The 15,660-nt window shown below is 40.5% G+C and overlaps 3 protein-coding genes across 4 annotated transcripts; 2 read left to right on the top strand and 1 right to left on the bottom strand.

The window, feature by feature from the left end:
* Positions 1 to 1,597: 1,597 nt before the first annotated feature.
* Positions 1,598 to 5,448, bottom strand: LOC102717286 (very-long-chain enoyl-CoA reductase). The gene is made up of 4 exons (XM_006643697.2): positions 5,256 to 5,448; positions 5,027 to 5,066; positions 2,139 to 2,893; positions 1,598 to 2,044 (listed from the first exon to the last, which is right to left on the bottom strand). Exons 1-4 carry the CDS (start codon positions 5,322 to 5,324, stop codon positions 1,976 to 1,978), a joined length of 933 nt encoding a protein of 310 aa, XP_006643760.1. The 5' UTR covers positions 5,325 to 5,448; the 3' UTR covers positions 1,598 to 1,975.
* Positions 5,449 to 7,446: 1,998 nt separating this feature from the next.
* Positions 7,447 to 12,258, top strand: LOC102716363 (geranylgeranyl transferase type-1 subunit beta). Of its 2 annotated transcripts, XM_006645437.3 has the most exons (11): positions 7,447 to 8,122; positions 9,134 to 9,209; positions 9,310 to 9,368; positions 9,481 to 9,620; positions 10,146 to 10,201; positions 10,289 to 10,365; positions 10,459 to 10,504; positions 10,672 to 10,796; positions 11,255 to 11,322; positions 11,423 to 11,510; positions 11,605 to 12,233. In XM_006645437.3, exons 1-11 carry the CDS (start codon positions 7,958 to 7,960, stop codon positions 11,746 to 11,748), a joined length of 1,044 nt encoding a protein of 347 aa, XP_006645500.1. In that variant the 5' UTR covers positions 7,447 to 7,957; the 3' UTR covers positions 11,749 to 12,233. The 2 variants fall into 2 exon arrangements, with proteins under 2 accessions (XP_006645500.1, XP_015699211.1); XM_015843725.2 differs by having other exon boundaries at positions 7,450 to 8,122; positions 11,423 to 12,258.
* Positions 12,259 to 12,415: 157 nt separating this feature from the next.
* On the top strand, positions 12,416 to 15,339 carry LOC102717559 (very-long-chain (3R)-3-hydroxyacyl-CoA dehydratase PASTICCINO 2A). Its single transcript, XM_006643698.3, has 9 exons — positions 12,416 to 12,824; positions 12,913 to 13,024; positions 13,618 to 13,636; positions 13,812 to 13,900; positions 14,317 to 14,370; positions 14,527 to 14,597; positions 14,687 to 14,768; positions 14,862 to 14,958; positions 15,047 to 15,339. The coding sequence occupies exons 1-9, from the start codon at positions 12,754 to 12,756 to the stop codon at positions 15,115 to 15,117; spliced, it is 666 nt and encodes a 221-aa protein (XP_006643761.1). The 5' UTR covers positions 12,416 to 12,753; the 3' UTR covers positions 15,118 to 15,339.
* The last annotated feature ends 321 nt before the right edge of the window (positions 15,340 to 15,660 follow it).

Raw genomic sequence — 15,660 nt, forward strand, 5'->3', positions numbered from 1 at the left:
TCAAAAGAGAGTCTTACCACACACTGCGATAGTACCAATAAAGATGTCAAATTGAAGACTGGTCTTTTTCTTCCACCACATGTTCATTATATTGTTAATTAAAGATATCCAATTTAATCTCGCTTGATTACCTCCATAATGATATTGCCCATGGTCCATGGCTTCAAGTCATCACTAGGATATTGCTGCCTGCAATGCCATGCTGTCATGCTGATGCCATGAAGAATAGTCTCAATGTCTCATGACTAATTTGAGACTTGCATGCTGCAAAGAGTAAAAATACTCACTACAGCAGCAGCATCTTTTGGGTACAAACAACTAAAAAGTCAAATTACCCACTTGTGTTTGAAGCGAAAAGTCAACTTTAGAAATTGCTGCGCAACGATAGATCCCCTGGTTTGAAACGTGGAAAAGTTGTTCTTTTTTTTTCCCTGATTTTTGCATGAATTTGGCAAATTCAGGTTAAATTCCTTCGTTACAAACTGGCCCTCTGTTGATATTTCTGCTGCCAAATTTGTGTGCTGCAATTGACTGGCTGTCTGTAGCTACCATGTGGCTGTAAATTTGTTGAGATGAAACTGAAACTTTCTGGTTCAAACGGTGCAGGAAAATCCACGAAAACACATTGGAATTGACCGGATGATGCTATCTGGAAGAATTGCGAATTTGCGATTGACCAGTTACCAGTTGCTACGCAACTTGTGGCTTGTACCAGCTGCAGGTCATCGGTCACACACGACCAGCCACAACAAGACACAAAATATTAAATTTAATTTAATTTACCTGTTCATGTTAGCAAATAGACCAGCCACACTGGCTACTGGCACTGTATGTAGATTTTGTACAGTTCATATGAAACAGACGTCCCTTTAAAATATTTACAGATCACTGAAATAATCTCGGATGAGAGAAGATCACTGAAACAATCTCGGACGAGAGACGGGTAGTCAGTGACAGATTGGCCGAGCTCCAGCTCACAGTTCGATTACACAACTTCACTTAGATAAAATTAGGTCACAACATGCTTTTTCGCTTCCACTTATAAGTTAAAATTTAATTTAAAATTTTTTTCACCAAAATTTATTTTTCAGACTTATTTTTTAAGATCACGAAAGATATGTATCTAAAAATTTTATTCATAAATTACTTTTTATTTACAAATATATCGTTTGAGTTTTGTTTTCATGATTGAGAAGGAATTGTTAAGTTGTTACGTACTTGGATTTTGCTACTTAATTTTCTCTGGTCAAATCACAGTAGTAATGGACTGATGGTCTCATGGAGATTCATGTTCAGACCAAAACAAAATGTAGTCAAGTCTTCTGGGAAAAAAAAAGGTAGTCTGCAAGAACTCCTAATACCACGTGAGAATTTTGCACAGAATTCCTTAGCCTAGAACAGTAAGGACTGATGACAAACTCTCGCGTTAAGTTCTTGGTAAAAAGTATCTGTGACAACCAGGCACGCAAAGCATCAATGAAACCATGACAGTATGCAATCCAACTTTCATCAAGAAGATGCATATTATATAGTGGCTTCTTCTGATGAGGTTTTTCAGAGGACCACTGCCCACAGGCAACAACATCATCAAGCATGAAAATGCCAGGCTTCAGGTAACAGGGACTGAATAGAACAGCAATTCCAAGCGTCAAAATGAAATTATGATCGCATTACTACTGCTGCTAGGACAAATTGACTACAAGGCAACAAGCTGATATCAGATGAAACTTATATTGTATTTAACCATTACAATAGGACCGATGCATAGCAATGCAATGTAAACTCAATGAGAAGTTCAACAATAGCCAAGAGAAATTCCATTTTATGGATCAGAAATTTTGCATCACAGAATAGAAGTGGTACAGAGCACAATTAGCAGAAACGTTTGCATGAAATTGAAGGCTTCTAACTTCCGAACTCTGGGAACAGAGCAAGGATTCAATCCCATGGGGGCCCAACGCGCTAACACAACTCCTTACAGGAATGGAGGAAGAATCACCCATCGCCGAGGATACTTAGGCCTCCCGTCCTTCCCGTCGAACAACTGCAAAAGAAGAATTGTCAGTAAGTCTATGCAATGAGCCAATGCAGCATTGCTTTCATCACTTCAGTGCAGGAAAAGCAGAACGAGCGCTTGCCTTCTTGAGACGGCGGTGCTTTCCAAGTGCCCAGTTGGTCATGATACTTGCTGCCACGACGAGGAAGACATAACCTGCTACAGTCTGTGTGGCAATGTTGAACCCAAGCCATTGGTAGATTTCAGTGGTATAGTTTGCACAAGTCACTACGTTGAACAAGAAACCGCGAGGAATCTGATAGCCACCGTTACCACTGGGACTTCTGAGGTTCCTCAGCAGGATATGGCAGTAAAAGTTTGCAATTTGGCAGAGAATACCAAATCCAAACCCAATCTTTATCTGCAATTCACTCACAGGGGTGTAGAGTGGGTGGTTGCAGTAGTAAGCAATGTAAGCTCCAAAGGTCCAGTAGTAGGCGCAGTTCCTGAAGACATTTGATAAAGGAGAAGTCGCATGGCTGAAACGGTGGACAAAGAATGTCTCCATGATCCTCTTGAAGTAGTGGAAACACCAATAGTACATGGCGTAAGTCTGAACAGGATGCATGACCCGCTCTCCCTCGTATCCAAAATATTTGTAGACATTCAAGTAATAGAACATGGGGTAGATAAGAAGAGGGCCCAAGTATTCCCAGAAGAACAATGTGCTGTAGAAGACCTGTGGGCCTAAATCTTTAAAGACCACTGTCAGGGATCCAGAACCCTTCTCGCAGTATTCTGTTAGGCTGGCCTTTGCGCTAAGGACAACTGGTTTTCCAGATTTTCCAGATTGGAGAGGGAGGGTGAGCCGCTGTCTAGCAGGATAATACTTCTTAGCTGCATCGTGTAAAATCAAGCGGTTAGCAACTCATAGATGACATGGAAAGCATGTGGTCTAAGAGAACCAATGCAGATTATAATATATTTTCAAACATCCAGTTAGCTCATTCTTGATTCAATCAAATGTAATCAAATTGAGTTTTCTGGAGATTTAAGATCAAGGATTATGTCCACATCAGCAACTAATGCTGTAATATTTCAATCAGAATAACATTAATTTGAAACCAACAAAACGTACCATACATAGTTTCAAAGGGAAACTTAAATAATTTACAATCTTGCACTGCCCAGTAATCACTAGATTTACTTGGATTCCAAACCTCTGGTTCATCTATATTCCATAACATGTTTGGTATTCTAACATGCAATTGAGGGCATTGTTGGGATATGGGCCTACTTAGGAACGTTTTTTTTTTTTTGGAGGTGTCAGGGTACTATGTGATCTAAACAGTATTTATAATCATATATCTTCTCACTCTTCTACCACACCACAGGACATCTTCTTTACTCTTGAGGGTCCGACATTAATAATAAAATCCTTGTGAACATCAACTCAGGATAACATTATGGAAACTTAATAGACTAACATGCAAACCTACAGTCTGGCATGAGCAAGAAGATGTTGCATATAAATGTGACAATAAATACCATAACGACATAGTATGGAGCTATTCATGGAAAGCTTAGCTAAAGTTTAATAAATTCAAGCAGTAAACTATGTTTTTTCATTGTCTGTGCCACATCAGCATAGGCTGTGAGTTAAAAATAGACACTAGGTACTGACTTAAGAATGACTGACAGGAGCACACAAGTAATGAAGAATTAGCTCCTTGGTTCAAGGCTCAAAAAGGATGAACCATCAACAAAAAGGGCTGAAACAAAAAATAAATTTACAGAAAGTAAGACAACTAAGTTGCTCCAGCCTCCAATCAGCATGGCTCCTCCATCAGGATAAGGTAAATCATCAAAAATCATGAAACACTGGAGATAAAATTTATCACAAGCAAATTTGAACATAATACATAAAACTAATGCAGATAATAAAAAACACTTCCAATTTCTTCAGCCAACAGCATATCATACTCAATGGTTGTGCCATAAACATGATGAAGGAATTGACAGTAAAAAGTGTTTCCTTTAGGTTTTTAGTGTGTTATTGATATAACCATGCTTGCATATTCCAAAATAAACAATTATCAGCACAACAAATATTAGAAGGCTACAGTGTCATCCTGTGTTCATGAATGCTATTTTCAACATACAGGTCTCGTTAAAACCTTTTTGATATACAGATACAGTTAACAATATACTGCCAAGCTAGTTTTCAATTGTTGCAATTTAATTTATCCTTCTTTTAAGTTTCCTTTACTCAACAAGGGTATATGCATATTAAAAAGGTGCACAGCACGGCTGTGAGTGAGTAGAGGTTGATGGCCAACTTCATCCTACCTAAGCAGATCCTAACAACCTGCAGGCTGCAGCAACCAAAAGAATCCTTGCCAGTACTGGCAAAGTGGCAACCGAGAGTCAACCAATCAAAATGAACCAATACTTAATATAATTGTTGGATCGATGTACTGTCTTCATGTTCCAGGCACTAGGTTTGGTACGAGCATAATATTAAGTCAGCTGATACCTTTTCAGCCTATAAATGCTAGCCTAAGTATCAATTATCAACTGCATCTCCTCCCTCATTTGGCCCATATACTAATATAATATACATGCGTCACAGCATCAGACTTCTCTGATGGCTAGCATTCGCAAGTTTGAGTTAAGCATCAAGAGTACCCCAGGGTGAAATATACTTGGATTAATGGAAGAGCACAAAACCCTTCCATTAACTCTCTTAATGAATTAAATAAGCGTGCCAGTGTTTACTCCTCATGACCATACTAAATACACCCAAAATGTTCTGATTTGGGCTTACTAGGCAAACTCAATCAAGGCATCCTAGGATGACAGAATTAAGCTTGCAAATTTTAAAACTGTACGATGTTTAGAAGAAGGCAGTCATACAGTCGAACTGCAGGAGAGACACTACGCTATTTCTTTCTCCTGATCGAACACTACAACACAGCAACGAACACAGCAGCAACAAAAAGAAAATTTTGACGGGATCATCGCACGTACTCTTGGCATAGATGGCCTCCTGCAGATCCGCGACCTTCGCCTGCAAAAACAACAACCCACCAATCAACCCAAGCTCGAACCTTTCCCACGAGATCTTAAACCCCACCCCCCAAGCCCCACAAGAACCAAACCCTCCCCACCAGCGCAAGACCAAATCCCATAATAGAACCAGCCAAGAATCCGACGAACTCCAAAACGGAGCGAAATGGGCCACGACCAAGAGACGTACCGAGTCCTTGAGCTCGAGGCCGCCCCTGACCACCTCCCGGCCGCTCCGGGACACCACGGTCACCTTCATCCCTCCCTCCCTCCTTCCTCCTCCGGCGGTATTAAGCGAAGCTGCAGTACGTTGCCGCGCTGCTGCTCCTGTGGCGGAGACGACGAGACGAGCGGCCACAGGTGGGGGTCTCGTGGAGGAGTGGCCGGAGGAGGTGGAGTATTTGATCCCGCGGCGAGGGGGTGTGGGCCCCACGGACCGCTGGGCCGTTGGACCCACCGGAGTTATGCGACGGATCCAACCCTCTTGATGATATGGACCCGGTCCATGGACCCCTCCCAGGCTCCCTAGTGTTCAAAGAATCAAAGTAAAATCCAGTGTGCAAACTTGTCATAAACTTGGGTCACAAAACACACCGTTTGGTTACCATTTGCCTTCGATTTCGTCGAAATTTGGTGTGCATCTAGATCTCGCAAAGAAGTTGTGTTCGTGCTAGTCGTAACTCCAGTGGAGTTAGAAACCATTTTGAACACATGATTTTGCAATAGCAGGAATAGGGGAAAAAAAGCATAAATGTGATGCTACGGTTCTATGAAATTTTAAAGGATTTTAAAACACAAACACAATAATACTATAGTTGATGTGTTTGAGTGCTTAATAGGAACTAACACAGGAATTTGCGTTTGGTAGAAAGAGATAGGAAGGCAGTGTATTGGACTTCCCCAGGGAAATAAGAATGAGGTTTGAGCTCATGTTTTATTTTCATATGGAATTAGAGGTATGGGAGGCCAATTTTAGCATCATATTCTTTTATTCTAAAGGGCCTTACATGAATTTTTTTTGCATGGTTTTGAATCCTCCACAAATTCTTTAAATACTGTTAAATATTTTAGCATCATAATGAGGAACCCTTGATGATTCACACGGATTCCTTATTTTACCATGTTAAATATTTTTGGGATCACGATAGATATCCGTTGACCAAATAAATGAACTATTCCCATACTTTACTAAAGTCTAAACGAGCGCAATTATGTGTACGACAATTTTCGTATAATGCTTGTACTATGATGTTTCTCTCCTAACATTCACCGTACTCTCACAACAACAAAGGCATAGTTAGTAGCATCTAAAGCATTGCTATGCTAACTGTTTGATAGTGCCAACATTGTTACAAAAATTTGTACGCGTAGCATTTTTCCAGTCTAAACATATCCAACTTATTTCTTTTTTTTTCTTATGCTTATACTTATAGTCCAAAATTTAAATTTTAAACCTTATATTTAGAGTTGATTTTAAGTTTTTTTGCTGTAGTTTATTTTATATTTTTAGATTTTAGATCAATAAAATACGTATATAAAATTTTTATTTATAAATAATTGTTTTATTTGTAATATTATACCGTTTAGGTTTTTCCATGAAAAGAGCAATCAACCACCCATCATGTTTAGTCTAATTAAATAGCTTCATCACAACTAACTAAGCATGTATTCCACATGCATCTTGATCACATGCGTAAAGAGTGTGACACCCATTCCTTTAGCACGCTCTTTGCACTCACTCCTGAGTCTGACTATAGTTTTTATTCCTCCGGAAGATAAAAAAAGCAGGACACACAAAGTTTTTGGGCAGGATATCACCTTCATATTTTCGCTCCTACTTATACTTAAAAGCTAAATTTAAATTTTTAGCCTGAAGTGTGAAGTTGATTTTAGGATTTTTTTTTTGCCGAATTGTATCTTCCAAGCTCGGTCTTTAGATAGTTAAGATTACATATATAATTTTTTATTCATAAATTATTTTTTTTTCCAAACAATCACCCCCTGTGTTAGGACTTGCCAATTCAGATCACCATTATTGTTAATCATCCGCTTAAGAGTGGTAGTAATTGATAGTGCCAGTCCTCTTGTTTGACATGCAGGCCTTGTCAAAGAGCGCGTGTATTTGAGCACATACCACACTATTCACATTGTCGTTCTTCCCGTTGTTCCATGTACCATAGGCTCTGGTGTGTTGTGTCCATCATCTAATGTTCGACATGACATGGTGTTAGTTTTGCAATTTTTAAAAACATTCACTCTGTTTATGCAATTTTCATAAAAAACAATACTTTAAAAAAATCAGTGTGGTAAACAGCATGAGGTGGTGTATGGACATGGTTCTTCAGAAAAGATGTCAGTAGGATGCATCAGGGAAGAGTTAAGGATTGCAGGTGGGGGGTAGGCCGCCGGCCGCCCAACGGCCACCAATGCCGGCTGCAAAATCTCCCATCGCTGTGTCTGAAGCGATGCAAGAGGATCTCTCAATCCACACCGATACAATTTTTCTACCATGTGAGATTGTGAGAATTTGGATGCCAGCAATTGCCAGGCTCAGATCAGGAATTAATCGGAGTAGGTGCTCATGTCGTCATGGCAAAGTTCTTCAGGAATCGGGGCAGGAATCTTTTATTCACATGATCACATCATTAAACAGTAGTCATAGAATCCAGAATTCTACGGTCTGGGCCGAAATTTTAATCCTTTTTAGATTTCATAAAATTATGCGATTGTTCTCTGTATCTTTAAACTCCCACGGACGGCGTCTCGCTCGTACAAAACGCATCAAGATTCGTGCCAGATCAGGCCACATCTCAAAGAGTAGACCGGGCGGCGGTACTGTCCACAGCGAGGCTCCGCCGGCGGCGAGGGGTTTCCGGCGAACGGCCCATCGCGATGGGGAAGCCAGAGCTAGCCGAGTTCGCGCGCGACCGCCACGTGCTGTTTCTGGAGGTCATGGCGTCCGAGCTCCCGCCGGACTACGCCCCGCAGGAGGTCAACCACCTCACCCTCGCCTACTTCGCCGTCGCCGGCCTGTCCCTCCTCCGGGAGCTCGACCGGGTAATAGTATCCCACTGCCCCGCCAGATCTGCCCCCTCTCGATCTGTTTTCTCCTCTCGCTGAATTACTCGGAAAAATTTGTGATTTTATCCTAGTTGTTCGTGACGATCTAGTGCAGATGTGCCGGTGTGTAAAGATTGGATCTTTTACCCCGTGCTGCCGCTTCGCTTGCATTTAGGCGGAAACGAAGTTGCAACTGTAGCCTGTAGGAATAAGATCGAGCAGCAGATTTCTGCACTTATGATACCATGAAGTATTCTCAAACCTCAACGATGGCTGTTGGTAGTATATTCAGAGACGAATTAGTTGCAGTATCCATAATGGGAAGTGTACTCGTTTGCAGTGCCAAAAACAAGGAAACCAAGCGTTTGTGGAATGGAAAGTGTGGAAGGTGGGCGTTTCAATGTTGTGAATGCCTGTAAGAAGTAAGAACAACCACTAGCTACTATGTTTAAGCACTTAAGCCCAGCAGTGATCACTAAACCGGTTTGCTCAAAGCAGTTAGAGATTATTGCAGTTAGGCAGTCTGGATCTATCCGACAACTAGATTCCATAACTACATTCGCTTTCGATTTCTAGCCAAACTATGGGGAAAGGGGTCCACCTGATGTTTCTGTAGCAAAAAATTGGCCCAAGTCCCTTAATTCTGGTCTAAATTCCATTAGTCTTTGTCTAGGCAGTGGGTGGTTGCCTAAATGCTTTGCACAGTTAGGAGCCGCCAAATTGGTTATGATGTAAGCTTATCGTACTTAATGCTGATTGCTCATGTAAAGCCTCCTGGTATCTTAACGCTCAAAGTACTAGTAGTTTCTGAAAAAAAGTTATAGCCTCATGGAAAGTTTTTTTAGTCTGAGTTATCTGAAATATTGTGCTTGTATGTATTAGAACAAGTTGCCATTGCTAGCTGAAATATATATCGTGGGAATTTCAATTCACTTTGCATCTGGACACTTCAGAAAGAAATAATGTAGTAATTTGATGAGTTCATACTTGCGTATCTTTTCTGTTTAGGTTAACAAGGATCAAATAGCTAAATGGATTTTGTCTTTTCAAGTACTTCCTGAGACAGACAGTGAATTAGATAATGGTGAGTTTTCCTCAGTACTTATGCAATAAAACTCTCAGATAGGTAATTCATGTTTTTCAGATGCAATATATTCATCATATGAAAATTCATTTGTTTTTAGAACAATTTTATGGATTCTGCGGTTCTAGGACAACTCAATTTCCCTCAACTGACGTGAAGGTACATGTGGCTAATTTTAAAGTCAACCTTTTTTTCAAACACCTCACAATTGTGTCATTTTTTAATTTTTGTATTCTGATAGTTCCAAATATGAATTCATGCTCTACTTCAGGACCCTTGCCACAATGTTAGTCATCTTGCAAGCACTTATTCTGCCCTTGCTGTCCTGAAGATTGTTGGTTATGATTTAGCAAGCATTGATAGTAAGGCTCTTTTGTCCTCAATGAAAAGACTCCAACAATCAGATGGAAGGTATGCATTAACTTTGGTCTCTATGCTGATTAATCTTGTGATTATCCTTTAAAAGTATCTATGACTATGCATTTGCATCTGCGACCTGTGTTTAACTGTTAACAGTATCACCAGAATAGTTTCAGTCAACTCTTTTAAAATTCCAGAACATCCCATAATTGATCCATCTTCTTGATTATTTTTTCATATGTTGATTGTTACCTTTCCTTTCCATTAGCATATGTTCTTTCTGTATGAATTAAGTCATGTCATGTTGTTCAACAACTTGATATTGGCAAATTCTTCCTTTATGGTATAACTCTGTAATGTTGGTCATATCAAGCTTGTTCAATCAGATTGTTAATGTGCTGTATCCTAACTTGTGATAGAGGTGCTTGTGCATGTGATAGAGGTGCAATCTTGCTAGCCTATGAGTATTTCATTGGTAAACTAAGATGGCTTCCATAGTTCTGTTCAAACAACTGAACATCATGCACTGCTTAAATGCATTAGCTTATTGACTAACTTGAGAAGCATCTTTGTCAGCTTCATGCCTACTCATATTGGTGCAGAAACAGACCTACGGTTTGTATACTGTGCAGGTGAGTTGTACTGTCCTGTGTAGTTGGTATATGCTCCAATTGAATCTTTGTTTGAAATAACTTAACACATTTGAGCTGTCTTCTCAGCTGCAATATGCTCGATGTTTAAAGATTGGACAGGAATAGACAAGGAAAAGGCCAAGCAATACATTCTTGATTGCCAGGTTGGCTTGCAACAATTCCTGGTGTACTGTGTTTTGAGATACATGTCTTGCACCATGCAATTGAAATTCTTAATTTGTTTCTACCACATGCAGTCATATGATGGTGGCTTTGGCTTGGTTCCTGGTTCAGAATCTCATGGTACAGCTTTTCTTTTAACCTTTGATGTGCTTCTTTGCCTACTGAGTTTGTCATGTCACGTGGCTCTTTCAGAGTTTCCAATATGCAAGAATTCAGCTAATTGTTTGTTTTGCTATTTTGGAATCAGCTATGGGTACTCATTGTTTGTCTTTGTGTTAGTGAGTCAGGTGGAGGGACTTTCTGTGCTGTTGCAGCTTTGTGTCTGATGGGTTTCATTCAAGATGATTTGGCATCAAATTTACGAGAACCAGCACCAATTGATGTACGCTTGCTCCTGGAGTGGTGTCTGCAGGTTAAATTCTGCTCAATCATATATCTGCTCCTTCTCTGTCTTCGGTTTCAGTTGTAATCTTTTCCCCTGTCTTAATGGAAATCTGGTTGGCCTTTTTCGGCCAGCCCGGTAAAAAAATCATATATCTTCTATTACCATCAAAATCTGCCCTTTCATGTGATCTAGAGGACTTACAAATATTTCTAGGATAGGACATACACTATATGCAGTACACCAACCTGTTTTAAAACGTTTCTAGTTTAGTAGATATATGCATCAACTATTCAATTTTCATTTATTCATGATGGAGAAGTGCAGCTTGCTCAATGATACCGCACCTTCCAAATGTTTTTAAAATCTCCCTTGTTAAGATTAAAAAGAAATTGTGAATCATACATGAATTTACTCGTAGATGATTAATAAGAACCGGATCGTTTTTACCGATAGGGATTCTTACTGTTTTCACTATTATTTTATAGAGACAAGTGGCAGATGGGGGATTTCAAGGAAGAAGAAACAAGCTCAGTGACACATGCTATGCATTTTGGTAACTACAACCATATCAAAAGTACATATATATATTAATTGCCTGAAAAGCAAATAACAGCGTTGGGTAATCTTTCTTGCTGCCAATTTACTCTCTGCAGGATTGGAGGTGTCCTAAAGATCATTGGTGCATACCACTTAATCGATCATGATGCTTTACGCAGCTTTTTGCTCTCTTGCCAATCGCCTGTAATGACTTCCTCTCTTATCATCTCAAACTTTTCACATACTGATCAAGTCACATCCTTACTGATCATATCTGCTCTTGTTTGCTGTGCAACAGTATGGAGGTTTCACGAAGTTTTTGCACGATCAATTCCCGGACATCTACCATTCTTACTATGGACTTGCTGCTCTTTCCTTGTTGGAAGAGGAAGGGCTCGAGCCACTCTGCACCGAACTGGGGATCCTATCTGCTGCATTATAGCCTGGGGTTGGTTCATCTGCTGTATCCAATCAACTGATCAAGTTATAGTATTCTGTAAAGTCCATTCTTGTAATCTAGTGCAGCATACGCCTGAAAAAAATTCAAGTAATTTATACAGTTCGTTGATCCGTGTTGCTTTCAATTGTTTCTTTGTTTAGTTAGGTAGGTAGGTCATGCAACATTGTCCTGAATAATGATTGTGAAGTAGAGGAAGGAGCATTCTATAAAGGCTATCTTGTTTTCAGTTAGCTGAACTACCTGTGACAGTTGAGTTAGATGAACAACTTTATCACTAGGAAAGCTATTGAAAACAACTTAGCATGTACCAGCTGGTAAAAAAAGAACATCTTATTATGTTTCTTGATGTGCTTCCCTTGTACTTATGGCTGATTAATTCTGGTAGTGACAGACGTTGATGTACATGTAGACTTTCATTTCTCTGATAGCCCATCAGGTTAACAGCATAAAGTGCTGTTTCTTGAATCAGTTAGAAATGATAAATCTTTACTGGATTTTCTGGTTAATTGGCGTGTCTGAAGATGAAACTGAACGAAAAGAAAATGCAGTACTGAACCTGCCGCAGCAGGTCACATGGATGATATTGGCGGGAGAGGCGGGTGAGTCAGTTATTAGGGGCGGCAGCTGCAGCTGCAGTAACTGCCACCTCCAACCATCCATCCGCCCCCGATTCATTGCGAATTCAGTTGTCGCAGCAGATTGGTTGGTTGGCCAGCCTCGGCTGCATCGACCCGGATTCAGAAATCCGAGCAATCAGCTGCAGCTGCAGTGTTGCTGACTGCATCCTCTGATCTGATCTGCTGATGCGAGCAGCAGCAGCAGCAGTGCATCAATAGCTGCGCGCGCGGTGGATTCAGCCCACCGGACACCGCGCGCCGCGCCCATTAAAGCCACCAAGGCCCCGTCTTGTCCAGGCCTCGCGCTTCTCCTCCTCCTCTTCCTCCGCCTGCGCCGCCGTGCGAGCTAGCTGCTGCTGCGTGCTCTGCGATGGCGGGCGTCGGGTCGGCGGTGCGGCGGCTCTACCTCTCCGTCTACAACTGGGCCGTCTTCTTCGGATGGTCCGCCCGCCCCGGCGCCGCCTGCCTGCTGGTGTTTGGATCTCTCGTGTTCTTGGCTTGATTGTGGGTAGGTTCTTGGATCTTGCAGGGCGCAGGTGCTGTACTACGCGATCACGACGCTGCTGGAGCGCGGGCATGAGGCCGTCTACGACGCCGTCGAGCGGCCGCTGCAGTTCGCGCAGACCGCGGCCTTCATGGAGGTTTGGGTTTTTTTTTCCTAGTACTACATATGCTTTCCACTAATTTGTGTGCTTTTTGACTCGATTTTAAATTTTAAACCACTGCAAAACTGCAAATTTTAGCACGACCTTATAGATTGGTCAGTTTCTAAAGGTGTGCTTTTGATCTAGTAATATTTAAGTAGGACTATTACTGTGGACTTAAGTATTGGTATACAGAAATTATTTCATTTTTTTGGTTACAGACATCGACCAAATTGCTGGCACTGACCGAAATGTTACCGATGCCTTTACTTCCTAGCAAAATACTGAAATGATCCTTTGGTTAGCCTTTTTTAACAAAAAAAAACTTCAATGATTTAATTTCAGCTTCAATGTTATGTTCCTGCTGCCCTTGTGGAAGGTGGGATCCTCTTCCCACTATTGTTATGGTGGAAGGGAAGAAAACTCTTTTTTTTCTCTTCCCTAGCAGAAATTTGTGTTAAGTTGCTTTTAGTGTCCTAGCTCTAGATTAGGAACTATGCTTCCATATTTTTTTCATTTCGTTGCACATGGACTTTGTGAGGTACTGAATATTTTGTGTTTGCCTGGTGATGGTGTTGCTGGTGGTGCAGATTCTTCATGGTCTTGTAGGTAAGATGGCATCATCTCTTCTAGTTATGTTATTTTCACTAATCGTGTCAGCACTTCGAATGGTACTGTACCTATCTAGAATTTCTTGCCAAAAAACATGTCAAACACATATTTAATTTCAGGAAGTGCACTTATTTTCATTTTTATCACCTGTATAATATGTAATTTTTTGAAGGTCTGGTGAGGTCTCCAGTCTCTGCAACTCTTCCACAAATTGGATCAAGGTTGTTTCTTACCTGGGGCATCCTGTGGAGCTTTCCAGAGGTACCATAGGATCATCACTAACAAGTATCAATTTGTTATGGTCATGAAATATAAAAATGTCCTTTAGATAGAGTGACAAACACTTCAATTATCTAAAAAAAGACATGCCACTTTCTCTAAGCATTTACTGTTTCTCCTGAGACATGGAATCAGGAAAAAAAAGAATTATCAAAATAGAGAACGTAGATATTAGACGATTGATGTGATTTTTAATACAAGGGCTAGGTAATATGTCTGTTTTTTTGTCTGATTGCGCCACAACTGCTAGTACTGATATGCAATTGCATCTTAGAGAAGTATACGATGGCGCCTTTACTTTTGCATCGCTAGTTTTCTGTTAGCTGTGTGTATTGTAGCTAAACACTTGGTTTCTTGGCATATATATTGATTGATCTCTTTGTACATTTGTCTTGCAGACACATTCGCATATCCTTGTTACTTCCTTGGTCATAAGCTGGTCCATTACTGAGGTACATGTTACTTCCTTTGAATGCAATACTCTTTGATTATATGATCAGAAATACTTGTTTATTAAGAAGATTCTCATTTGATTTTTCCCGTGCTAACCTTATTTACATCGTGCATTTAACAGCACAATCTGATGGAAATTTGTTGGTTCCTTGCAGATCATTAGATATTCCTTCTTTGGTATGAAGGAGGCATTTGGATTTGCCCCTTCCTGGCTCTTATGGCTGAGGTTAGTAAGAAGACATCTCATCGTTCAGCTTCAGCATAACATTTAGAGAGATGTGTTTTTTTCATAAACCTGGTGCTGATTTTGTACAGGTATAGCACCTTTATGATATTGTATCCTACTGGTATTTCCAGCGAGGTTGGTCTAATCTACATTGCCTTGCCTTACATGAAGGTAACAACACTAACCTTAGAAATGAATATCTCCTTGTTATTCATTGCATAAAAACAACATTGTTTTAACTGCTCTTCTGTGACTGCTATGCAGGCATCTGAGAAATACTGCCTTAGGATGCCTAACAAATGGAACTTCTCCTTTGACTACTTGTACACATCTATCCTCGCCCTTGCTGTCTACTTGCCAGGTAGTGACTGAAATTATTATTGCAATTGACACTTTTTTCAGTAAGTGAAACTATTAAGATAGGATCTAACAAGAGCACTGCGTTGCAGGATCGCCTCACATGTTTACCTACATGCTTGCCCAAAGGAAGAAGGCATTGTCAAAGGCTAAGGCTGCATAATGATAATGGTGATCCTCAAGAGCACTCTTGAATTGTCATGTGTGGCTTAGGGATGTGCCAAATGGCTCATATACTTGCTACTCTTTCCGTAGAAGTTTGTAGAGAGGGAAATGCTGGAAGCATCTGCTATTACATTGCGCGTCATTTGTTGTAACTGTAGTGTTCAACCGAGAATTGTATGAGCTTTTTACCTGGTTAATTGATTAAAGGATTGATCTCAAATTTGCCAGTTTTGTTTAAAGCTACTCTCTTTTTGCCATTGCTGTTATATCTTGTGATTTGCACCCACTATGCAATCGGGAAATTTAAGCCGAGTCGTGTATCTTTTGCAATCTGCGTGCTAAAATGTGGCTGATAGCACAAACTATGTGTGGATTCAGTTGGTCTCTGTAGTTTCCAGCGTGTTTAGGTCATGCGCAAATTACGTAAATTATCCTTGCTAGCTCAGCTGCACTGTTTCCAGTTAGTTGAAGCAAGTTCTTGGCATTCAATACGTGAGTTTGTTGAACAGTGTTATCACTTGAATGTGGAGAGTTGATGTTC

Source organism: Oryza brachyantha, chromosome 1 (genome assembly GCF_000231095.2).
Source record: "Oryza brachyantha chromosome 1, ObraRS2, whole genome shotgun sequence".
Classification (NCBI taxonomy): domain Eukaryota; kingdom Viridiplantae; phylum Streptophyta; class Magnoliopsida; order Poales; family Poaceae; genus Oryza; species Oryza brachyantha.

What these genes read in the sequence shown, in the direction of transcription:
- LOC102717286 (XM_006643697.2), bottom strand. Translation starts at nt 5,324, where the DNA reads ATGAAGGTGACCGTGGTGTCCCGGAGCGGCCGGGAGGTGGTCAGGGGC. An exon ending in GCCTCGAGCTCAAGGACTCG is followed by an intron (nt 5,067 to 5,255) that starts GTACGTCTCTTG and finishes TTGTTTTTGCAG; the next exon opens with GCGAAGGTCGCGGATCTGCA. An exon ending in GGAGGCCATCTATGCCAAGA is followed by an intron (nt 2,894 to 5,026) that starts GTACGTGCGATG and finishes TACACGATGCAG; the next exon opens with CTAAGAAGTATTATCCTGCT.
- LOC102716363 (XM_015843725.2), top strand. Translation starts at nt 7,958, where the DNA reads ATGGGGAAGCCAGAGCTAGCCGAGTTCGCGCGCGACCGCCACGTGCTG. An exon ending in AGACAGTGAATTAGATAATG is followed by an intron (nt 9,210 to 9,309) that starts GTGAGTTTTCCT and finishes ATTTGTTTTTAG; the next exon opens with AACAATTTTATGGATTCTGC. An exon ending in CTCCAACAATCAGATGGAAG is followed by an intron (nt 9,621 to 10,145) that starts GTATGCATTAAC and finishes CATCTTTGTCAG; the next exon opens with CTTCATGCCTACTCATATTG.
- LOC102717559 (XM_006643698.3), top strand. Translation starts at nt 12,754, where the DNA reads ATGGCGGGCGTCGGGTCGGCGGTGCGGCGGCTCTACCTCTCCGTCTAC. An exon ending in TCCTGGCTCTTATGGCTGAG is followed by an intron (nt 14,598 to 14,686) that starts GTTAGTAAGAAG and finishes GATTTTGTACAG; the next exon opens with GTATAGCACCTTTATGATAT. An exon ending in CCTTGCTGTCTACTTGCCAG is followed by an intron (nt 14,959 to 15,046) that starts GTAGTGACTGAA and finishes ACTGCGTTGCAG; the next exon opens with GATCGCCTCACATGTTTACC.